The 10,958-nt window shown below is 55.7% G+C and overlaps 1 protein-coding gene across 1 annotated transcript; it reads right to left on the minus strand.

The window, feature by feature from the left end:
• LOC101675077 (hemoglobin subunit zeta) lies at nt 1–1,232 on the minus strand. The gene is made up of 3 exons (XM_004750934.3): nt 1,087–1,232; nt 382–586; nt 1–236 (listed from the first exon to the last, which is right to left on the minus strand). Exons 1-3 carry the CDS (start codon nt 1,179–1,181, stop codon nt 108–110), a joined length of 429 nt encoding a protein of 142 aa, XP_004750991.2. The 5' UTR covers nt 1,182–1,232; the 3' UTR covers nt 1–107.
• Between the last annotated feature and the right edge of the window lie 9,726 nt (nt 1,233–10,958).

The following is a 10,958-nucleotide window of genomic DNA, read 5'->3' on the forward strand; positions in this document are numbered from 1 at the left end:
GACGTGCATTCGTTTATTGGCTGTCGGTGGCAGGCTGGAGGGTTAGGGAAGGGCCCAGAGTGGGAGCGTGGAGGGGCCCCAGCCCGCCCTCGGTCGGGCAGCTGCGCTCAGCGGTACTTCTCGGTTAGGACACACGACACGATGGACAGGAACTTGTCCCAGGCGGTGTGGGCGTCCGCGGTGAAGTCGGCGGGGAAGTGGGAGGCCACGGTGACCAGCAGACAGTGCGACAGAAGCTGAGGGGCGGGAGCGCGGCCCCGTGAGCGCCGGTGCGGGCGCGGGTGCGGTGGGGCGCGGGGAACAGAGCTCCTGCAGCCCACACCCCGCAGCTGCCCGCGCCCCTCGTCCCCCCCCCCCAGGGAACCCCAGCCACGCGCCCACCTTGAAGTTGACCGGGTCCACGCGCAGAATGTAGGCGTGCAGCTCGCTCAGCTTGGCCAGGGCGCCCCCGATGTTGTCGATGCTCTTGACCGCCTCGCCCAGCGCGGCCACCACCTTGGCGCCGTGCACGCGCATGTGCGCCGAGCCTGGGTGCAGGTCGAAGTGCGGGAAGTAGGTCTTGGTCTGGGGGTAGCTGGCGAAGAGCCTGCGGGCGGGGGCGACAGGCACACCTGGTGAGGCCAGCGCGCGAGTGCGCCTCGGGCGCAAAACTTACCCAGCGTTGAAAAGGCCAGCGGCCTGGAGAAGTCATACTTGAAGGCAGCATTTGAAGACATAAACATTAAGGCAAACCACTCCCGTTGAATACGATGTTGTAATTTTACACAAGGACGGGATCCCCATTGCCGCTTCCCCTCTTACCCCAGGCGCAGACAGGGCGCGGTGGAATCCCGCCCTCACCGTCCCCTCCTGGGCAACCCGTTCATTGCTTCACTGATTCCTTCCAGCCATGTTTGTGGACACCTGGGCGCTGGGCCCAGCACAAAAGACAGTCTCACAGCCACACGCCCTCTCCGTCCACCTCCTCTTCCTGCTCCCTGAGTGTCGTCCCCCTCCTCCCTGGTCCCTCCGTGCTGGGCCCTGTCCTCCCTAACCCCACACTGTGCCCTACCTGGCTCTGTGCCAGCCCACGGGGCACCCCCTCACCTCTCCAGGGCCTGGGTGCCAATGGCATCGGCCTGGGTGGAGATCTTGTCCCACATGGACAGGATGACGGTCCTCTCGGCTTTGGTCAGAGACATGGTGGTAGCGGAGCTGGGCGTGCTCAGGACTAGCCTCTGTGGGGCTCATCCCCCAGGATTCCTTTATACACAGGGAGGCTGGGTGGGGGCCAGGCTGTGGCCGTTGGTCTGGAGAGGGGACAGGGCTGTGGGGGTGGGGTCTCTTATCAGACCCAGTGAGGGTGGGTGGTCAGGGCCTGGTGGCCTTGGAGGGGTGAGGGGCTCTCACTCCACCTACCCACACCTACCCGGGGCCTTGGAGGGGGTGTTGGCCACAGCCTGACCAGTGTCCCTGAGACATAGGGGCCCAGCTAGCCCAGGAGTCTCGGCTTGTGTTTGTAGCCCAGCTCTGACCTGCCCCCCCCCCCACTTCATTCCAGAATCACAGGACGGGGGAAGCCGGGATCAGGTCAGCACACACCACCTTGGGCTGGGACATGCAGTTTCTGGTGGTGAGAAAAATGAGCCGCCCCGTGTCTGTGGCAGCCACGACCCGCTCCCACCCGCGATGTAGAAAGGACTGCTGGCAGAGTGTGGTCAAAGACTTGGAACGCATACTTTATTTTTAAAAAGATTTTATATATTTATTTTAGAGAGAGAGAGGGTGCACACATATGTGAACGGGGTTGGAGGAGGGAGAGGGGGAGGGAGAGGGGCAAGCAGAGGGAGGAGCACACTGCATACTGCCTGTGGGGCCCATCTCGGGACTCAATCGACAGCCCTGAGATCAGGACCTGAGCGGAAATCAAGAGTCAGTCGCCCAGTGCCAGAGCCCCCAGCCGCCCCTGGAGTGACGCCTAGAGCCCTGTAAAGGAGGGAAGGTGTGAGGTGCCAGCACAGCTGTGCAGAGCTCGTGTGATGTTCCTCTTCCCACCTGACTCTGCAGCTCTAAAATGGTTCTGGTCACTCTAGTCCCCTCGCCTTTCCATGGGAATTTTAGAGGCAGCCCAAGAGCCATGTGCACAAAGTCCTGCTGGACGTTTTTAGCCTCCAAAGCCAGCATTTCCTCTGCGGGGCGTTTTGATCACGGGTGTTTTGCGGAACTGTTCTGAGAGATGGTTTGGCCTAGACAAGCCTCTGAAACGTCAGCTAGTGTCAGACACCTGTGCGTTGTGGTGCTCCCTTCCTCTGTGCCTGAGATGGGAGCTGGTAAGGTCGTGGGGCGGGGGAGCCCGACAAATGCCTCCTCTCAGCTCGGCAGACAAGGTCTCACCTCTGTCCCTGCGGGCCATACCCGAGTGGGTCCCAGAGGTGGAGGTCTCCTTCCCAGAAGCCCCTTCCAGCACTGCCTGGGTCCTTCTCCATCCTGCTGTCTTGCTTACATCTCACAGCTGCCTCCTCTCCCTGTGAGACGGGGCTCACCTCTGCTAGGGCTGTACTCCCTTCCCCCGGCTTTATGATTGTTTGCTGACAGTCCCAGGATGTCTGTGCGGCCCCTGGGGGTACACTCCAGATGGCGATGGGCCCGGCCCTCCTCGGCCTACTCTTGCTGTTGCTGGGTTCAGGAGAAAACTCTAGGACCACCTCAGGCCTATGGGCCTACAGGGAGGGTGGTGGCTGTGCCCATGGCTTCTGCTCCTAGAAGGGACACAGGCAGGGAGAGGCAGGGAGAGAGACATAGATAAGCAGACAGGCTGGCCAAGAAAACAGAATGAGTGAGTAAGATAGAAGAGACAGAGGGTCAGAGGGAAGGTCAGGCGGAGGCGGGGAGTCTGGAGGCCCAGAGAAGTCTCAGGGAGGGATGTACCTGGGGGAATCCCCCCGCTATGGCATCTGGGGAACTGGTGGCCAGAACACACCGCAGGGCTGCCCTGTCTCCTAACAGAAGGGAATGACCGGATTCTGGGATGGTGCTCCCAGGAAACTGCCTCACCCCCATCAGACCTCCAGGGTGTCCTCCCCCTCCAGGCAGAAACTCCATCCCATTCTTGACCTCCACAAGGAGAGGGAGGCCCTAGAGGCCTCTTTGTTCCGGAAACTTCCAAACCCCACAAACCATTGTTGTGGGCAAACATCCCATTATTATTTTTTATTTTTAGTTTTTTACTTCTTTTCCTTGTGAAATGCAGTATAGGCCAACAGGCCACCAAATAAAATAAAGATTTTATTTATTTATTTGAGAGAGAGAGCAAATGAGAGAGCAAGCAGGAGCCTGGGAATGTGGGGTGGAGGAGGGGCAGAGGGAGAGGGAAAGGGACTGGCTCTGAGCAGGGAGCCCAAAGTCAGACTCATCCCAGGGCCCAGGGATCACGGCCTGAGCCAAAGGCAGACGCTCAACTGACTGAGCCACCCAGGCGCCCCTAACTCCACTCTCTTTTTTTTTTTTTTTTTTAAAGATTTATTTATTTATTTGACAGAGAGAGATTACAAGTAGGCAGAGAGGCAGGCAGAGAGAGAGAGGAGGAAGCAGGCTCCCTGCCGAGCAGAGAGCCCGATGCGGGACTCGATCCCAGGACCCTGAGATCATGACCTGAGCCGAAGGCAGAGGCTTAACCCACTGAGCCACCCAGGCACCCCTAACTCCACTCTCTTTTTTTTTTTTTTTTTTTTTAAAAGATTTTATTTATTTATTCGACAGAGAGAGATCACAAGTAGGCAGAGAGACAGGCAGAGAGAGAGAGGAGGAAGCAGGCTCCCTGCTGAGCAGAGAGCCCGATGCGGGGCTTGATCCCAGGACCCTGGGATCATGACCCGAGCCGAAGGCAGAGGCTTTAACCCACTGAGCCACCCAGGCGCCCCCTTTTAATGTTTTTTAATTTTTATTTATTTGTTTGTTTTTAGATTTTTTTAAAGATTTTATTTATTTATTTGACAGAGAGAGATCACGAGCAGGCAGAGAGGCAGACAGAGAGAGAGGGAGAAGCAGGCTCCGCCACCAAGCAGGGAGCCTGTTGTGGGGCTCGATCCCAGGACCCCAGGATCATGACCTGACCGGAAGGCAGACCCTTAACAACTGAGCCATCCAGGCACCCCAACATCTTTAAATTGTTTAAATAAATATTTAAATAAAATTTTATAAATATTATATTTATTTAAATAAATATTTAAGATAATTGAATTTGACACTAAAATGACAAACTTCTGTTTAACCAAAAAGAGTATTAAGAGAGTGGATGGGGCACCTGGGTGGCTCAGTGGGTTAAGCCGCTGCCTTCGGCTCAGGTCATGATCCCAAGGTCCTGGGATCGAGTCCCGCATCGGGCTCTCTGCTCAGCAGGGAGCCTGCTTCCTCCTCTCTCTCTCTGCCTGTCTCTCTGCCTACTTGTGATCTCTGTCTGTCAAATAAATAAATAAAAATCTTTAAAAAAAAAATACTTTCCTTTAAAAAAAAAAACATTAAAAGGTTGCGCCTTCTGTTTACGAATGCTGAATGTCCGTCAGTGGATGAGTGAATGAACAAATCATGGTGTTTCCATTCAGTGAGACAGTGTTCAGCTGTACGCGCCCTGGCGCCCAGCACGGCGTGCATGAACCTTGAGAGTGTTACACTACGGGACGGTGGTCAGATGCCAAAGACCACAGTGTCTGAGTCTGTTTGTGTGATGTGTGCAGAAGGAAAGCAGATGAGTGGGCTCCGGGGGCTGGGGTGTGGGAGCGATTGCGTTGAGGGTCCTGAGTTTCCTTTGGATATGATGGAAATAACTCTGGAACTAGACAGTGAGGACTCTTGCACACTTCGTGAATATACAGAATTATACAAAATGCTGCTGAATTGTTCACTTTCAAATGATTAACTTTGCATTGTGCGAATTTTACCTCAATTTTCTTTCTTTCTTTCATTTTTTTTTTAAAGATTTTATTTATTTATTTGACACAGAGAGAGACACAGTGAGAGAGGGAACACAAGCAGGGGGAGTGGGAGAGGGAGAAGCAGGCTTCCCGCGAGCAGGGAGCCTGATGTGGAGCTTGATCCCAGGACCCCGGGATCATGACCTGACCCGAAGGCAGATGCTTGACTGAGCCCCCTGGGTGCCGCTTTGCCTTAATTTTCTGAAAAGTGAAATTAGTGTGATGTTGAATCCTGAGGTGACATGGAATCTGTCCATGTTAGCTCTCTAAGAACTTCAGTGTTTGGTCTTTCGAGTGTGACAACTGTTCAACTGGGGCTGGGGCTGGTGTTGTGTGTGAGGGGAGGCAAGCTGTGCGGTGTCTAGTGGACATCTGTCACGGGTACAGCGCTGACACTCTCCAAGCTGGGTGTTTGATCCTCACAGCTCTCCACGGGAGAGGTTTTTCCCATTGTTGTTATGTGCTTTAAGATGAGGAAATCGAGGGGCGCCTGGGTGGCTCAGTGGGTTAAGCCTCTGCCTTTGGCTCAGGTCATGATCCTGGGGTCCTGGGATCCAGCCCCACTTGGGGCTCTCAGTTCTGTGGGGAGCCTGCTTCCCCATCTCTCTCTCTGCCTGCCTCTCCGCCTACTTGTGATCTCTGTCTGTCAAATAAATAAATAAAATCTTTAAAAAAAAAAAAAAAAAAGAGGAGGAAATCGAGGCTCCAGAGGGTTAGGAAGTGTTCACAGTTTCAGTGAAGGAAGGAAGCAGCCCCATGGGTGAGGAGACCTGGGTTTGGTGTGAGGCCGATTGCTGGCTCTTCGGGGGCTCAGGCAAGTCTCTTCTGTCTCTGGGCTGGGGCTTCCCCCATGACACAAGGAGCCTGAGTCCGGGCCGTGCTTTGGGACCCTGACCTGCTGGATGCAGCTGAGCTCCAAGCCCAGGGCTCACACAGAGCTTGTGTCGTTGGGGCTGAGCTCAGAGGGACCCTGAAGACTCAGCAGAAGGCCCTGAGGGGCCACAGACCCTCCCCTGAGAGCAGCTCCTGGGTGGCCCTGGCCAGTCTGGTTAGCCTTGGAAAGCGCAGTTCCACATGCTTTCCTGTTTCCTCTGTTCCAACAGCCCCCACCTCACTGCTGGGAGGGATAATCTATCACTGCAGGAACGCAGGACATTGCCTCGCAAATTCGAGACGACTGCAGCACTGTGGTGAGTGGGTGATTCCTTCCGGGCAGCAACACTGCAGCTGAGAAGGTGGAGAGGTCAAGGTGGGTCCAAGATAGGGAACGTGAGCCCCGCCTGGCCCTCTGACAGGCAGTGGCCGCTCTCCTGGGCCTAGAACAAGTGGCAGGACTGATAAGGCCTGACTAAGTGGCCTCCTAGCCCTGCCCACGGGGACCTGGGTGGGGCGGAAGGGTCAGGAATTTTGGTTTCCAGGAATCCAGTTACCTTCAAAAAAGTAGGTTACTAAGCAGAGTATTTTAAATTAAAAATGAGGATGTAGAGGTGTGGGCTGTTAGCAGGGAAACTGAAGAGCGTGAGCAAAGGCCGGCCCTGGGCACATCGTTGCTCGGGAACCTGGGGGGGCTTTGAGCTAGGACCACAGCTAGAGGCCACCTGCTCCCAATCCTGGAATCCCAAAAGAGGGCCAGCCTACCCTCAGGTCCCTCCAGCTGCTGGCGCCAGACTGGACTGGCCAGGGAGTGACCACGAGCTCTGACTTCGGTAACAGCCCACTGATGCAGACCGATGGGGACGGCGTGGAGTTCAGACCAGTGCTCTCTCCAGTCCGGCCCTGGAGAGCCCTGGCCCTAAGCCCCACTAAGGCAGCCTGGGAAGGGACGCATCCAGGATCTCTGTGGCCTGAGTCCTGGTGGTTTACCTGTCATGGATTCCAATGTCATTACGGTGATAAGATACTAACCATATAGCCAGAAAAACAACAGATGCTCTTGTGAAGGTTGCTAGCAGGAAGCCGGTCCCAAGGGGGGATTGGAGAATGGTGGGTGCGGCTTCCTGACGGCCCATGGGAGAAGAACGAGGCAAGAGAGAGGGAGCCGGGGAAGACAGGAGAAAAGTCTGTCGCCCCGAACCACCCCTCAGTCCTGTAGTTATTAGATACGGACAGTAATCAGCAAAGGAGCTAAAGAAGACTGCACATTAATCATATGCCTTGTAGATAAACAAGAAGGAATAGGAGTGATACACTGATTATAAGTCTTACAGATAAGCAAGAAGAAAAGCAGGACATGTCTGGTCAAGTAGAATAAAGTTAATAGTTGAGCAGCACATTCAAAGAGCTCATCTAGTTAGCCACAGGTGCTCTCCGGGGAAGGAGAGATACTGGGAAAATGAAGCAGGTGGTGTCCCGCCCTGAGCAGGCCGGGCATCCCCAGCTGCTAGGCTCCAAGGACGCATATCATCCTCTCTCCCCCAGAGGCCTTTTGCCAGTACGTGTCTTTCTTAACCCCATATCTAAACGTGCTTGACGGCTAGTACAATTCCTTGTAGGTTATATTTTAAGTACTACTCTGTTCTTAGGGTCAGTTATAGTGGGTTCCTCCAACTCTGGGCCTTCTCCCAGCCCAGGGACAGCCCCTGAACATCAGACATCCTCCCCAAGGTCTGGGGTCATGAGACCGCCCAGTGGGGTAGCAGCATGGTCGGGGAAACTGGAGGAAGGAGACCTGTGCCAGGGTCCTGGGTCTCACATGTGGGTACACGCAGATTCACAGTGCCCCTTAGACAGACCCCCAGGACCACAGCTGGCTGTTCCCCCAGACAGGTTTCCCCTTCCCCATTGTCCCAGCTCCCACCGGCTCACCTCCTGCTGCTGTGCCCTTATTTCCTTCTAGGACACTCCTGGTAACTGTAGGAGAACTCAGAAACCTTTCGATTACACATAAAACCAAAACACAGGAGACCAGGAAAAAGGCTTTTGGCATCTTTAATGGAGGGTGAGTATTCCTCCAAAAGAAGCATACACCCAGATGGCCAAAGAGGGACGAACAGCTCACAGGGAAAGCAAGAAGGCGCTTCTCAGACACCGGGAAATACTCGAGTGATGCCGTTCTCTACCATGGTAATAATCAGAGACATGCAACGTAAAATAAGACATGTTTTTCTTTTTGGAAATTTTGGAAAAAAAAAAATCTGCCATGTACCCCACACTGGGCTATTTGTTTGTTGGCGATATCCGAGACCTTCCCAGTATGTGCCCACACACAGGCCTGCCAGGCATCAGGTTTGGTGCAACAGGTGAGTTCACCAGGAAGTCAAGGGGTGAGGAACTTGAGAAAGATTTCAACTACTGTCACTTCCTGGGGAAGCCTGGAAGTATACGGGTGCTTCATTGATTTCTTAGGGAGAGCTGTGATGAGGTATAATGCACATCTCGGGCACCTCACTCATTTGAAGGGTGCAGTTCAGGCGGTTTGGGTCCTTTCAGAGCATTGTAAAAATATCACCACGATCAATTTTGAATGTTCTCATCAACCCAAGGGAAGCCTGGTACCCTAGTAGCCACACGCTGCAACCCCCAGGCCTGAGAAGCCTCATCCTTTTCCTTCCTCCGTCGATCACCCTCCTCTGGACTTTTCAGAGGAATGGAACCGCACAGCATGTGCATCTCCGAGGTTCATTCACGCATCGAGGCTTCCTTCCTTTTCATGACCGAGTACTATTCCCTTGTACGGATGAGACTGTATTTTATTCCCCTGTCCACCAGTGGGGGGGGGCAGTGCAGTTGTTTGCACTGCGTGGCTACTCTGAACCATGTTTCTGTGAACAGAAGAGTTCTTGCGCAACCTCAGGCTTTCCTTTCTCTTGAGTCGACACCTAGCAGTGGTATGGTTGTGTCATATGGGAACAGCCTGTCTGGCCTTTCTCAGCAACTGCCCGTTTCCCACAGGGGCTGCACCACGTCCTGTTCTCACCAACAGGGTGTCCAGATTCCAGTTCCACATGCTTGCCAGCACTGTTTGTCTTTCTGACTGTAGCCATCCTAGTGGCTGTGGAGTGGGGTCTGTTTTTGGTTCTGATGTGCATTTCCCTAATGAGGAATGATGTGGGGCATCTTTTCATGAGTTCAGGGTCCATTTGGCTAGATTCTCTGGAGAAATGTCCTTTCACATCCTTTGCCCACTTTTCTCTCTATACATGCACCTGGGTGCCTTCCACTGAGGTCATGGTCCCAGGGTCCTAGGATCAAGCCCCACATTAGGCTCCCTGCTCCTGGGGCTCCCACTCCCCCTGCTCGTGCTCCCTCTCTCGCTGTGTCTCTGTCAAATAAATAAATAAATAAATATTGAAAAAGAAAAAGTAAAGTGTACACACACACACACACACACACACGGGATCTCCAAACTCGAGGTGCAGCTCAGACACGCACCTGGGATTTCCACACTCAAGTGCGGCTTGGACACACATGGGATCTCCAGTCTCGAGGTGTGGCTGGGAATCATGATCCATCTGGGCAAGCCAGGGCCTGTCACCCGTTGTCCTAGGGCTTGTGTCTGGGTTGAGCTCTTAAGTTTGCTTGTTAGCACGTGCTGGATACGGGGCCCTACACGGTCCCTCTGCAGGTGTTTCCCTCCTCTCCGCCTTCCTGGGTGGCACCCTCCAGTCCCAGGCTCTGATCGGGGGTCCCCTGACTTCCCCCTCTGAGAAACCCTCGCCTAGTCCAAGCACAGGAGGTTCCGTGTAGGCCCGTGTGTTCTTTTAGGAATTCTGTAGTGTTGGCCCTGACATTTAGGTCTATGCTCCACTTAAGAGTTTTTGTTTTACATTTTTTTTTAAAGATTTTATTTATTTATTTGACAGAAAGAGATAGAGAGAGAGGGAACACAAGCAGGAGGAGCTGGAGAGGGAGAAGCAGGCTCCTGCCAAGCAGGGAGCCCAACATGGGGCTCGATCCCAGAACCCCAGGATCATGACCCGAGCTGTAGGCAGACGCTTAACGACTGAGCCACCCAGCCGCCCCTTTGTTTTAAAGATTTTACTTATTTATTCGACAGTCAGAGATCACAAGTAGGCAGAGAGGCAGGCAGAGAGAGGAGGAAGCAGGCTCCCTGCTGAGCAGAGGGCCCGCCGCGGAGCTCGATCCCAGGACCTTGAGATTATGACCTGAGCCGAAGGCAGAGGCTTCAACCCACTGAGCCACCCAGGCACCCCGTCTTTTACTTTCTTGCTGCGGTGAAGTCTGTGCTTTCTGCTCTACACGAAGAGAACCGGCCCAGCCCTGCAGGTGCGTGGAGAACCCGGCTCGCAGCCCCACGCATGCGCGCAGCTTTCCGGGAGCCCGCCCCTCCCCCGCGCGTGCGCACAGACCGCCTGCGCCTGCGCCGACGGCCCCTTCCGCGCGCAGGCGCGTTCTGCGCTGGTACTTGGCCCTGCCACGGACCTCTTGCGAAGTTGGCGGGACGTGGGTGGTGGTTCTTGGGTTTGCAAGTTCCGGGGGTCGGTCAGCCCGGCTTCTGGCGCCGCACGGTTCCACGGCCTCGGGCGCGTCCTCGTCAGGCTCGTTCAGCCCCGCGCTGGGCGCGTCGTTCCCCGAGCCTCCCGCCCTCCGGCCCATCCTTCTCAGGTTGTGCCCCTGCCGGCCCGGGCGCGTCCTCTTCCCCCCGTCCCCCTCCCGGTCCCCAGTGTCCCCGTCTCCAGCGTCCGCCCCCCGTCCCCCATCGTCCCCGTCCCCCCAGCCCGGTTCCCCAGCGTCCCGGTCCCCCACCGTCCCGCTCCGTTCCCCCCCATCACCGTCGCCCCGTCGGTCCCCCACCGTCACTGACCCTCCCCCACCCCGGTTCCCCGCCGTCCCGTCCCCTCACCGTCACCCCCGTCCCCCACCGTCACTGTCCCTCCCCCCGTACCCCGCCCCCCCCCGCCCCGCCCCCAGCGCCCCCGGGTCCCCCAGGATCCCCGTCCCCCAGCGTCCCAGTCCCCTCCTCGTCCCGGTCCCCCAGCCCCCCGTCAACGTTCCTTCTCTCCCCCGTCCCCCCCGCCGTCCCGTCCCCGCCTCGTCCCCCACTGTCGC

The sequence above is a fragment of the Mustela putorius genome, unplaced genomic scaffold, assembly GCF_011764305.1.
Source record: "Mustela putorius furo isolate JIRA1106 unplaced genomic scaffold, ASM1176430v1.1 tig00004007_pilon_pilon_pilon, whole genome shotgun sequence".
In the NCBI taxonomy this organism is placed as follows: Eukaryota; Metazoa; Chordata; class Mammalia; order Carnivora; family Mustelidae; genus Mustela; species Mustela putorius.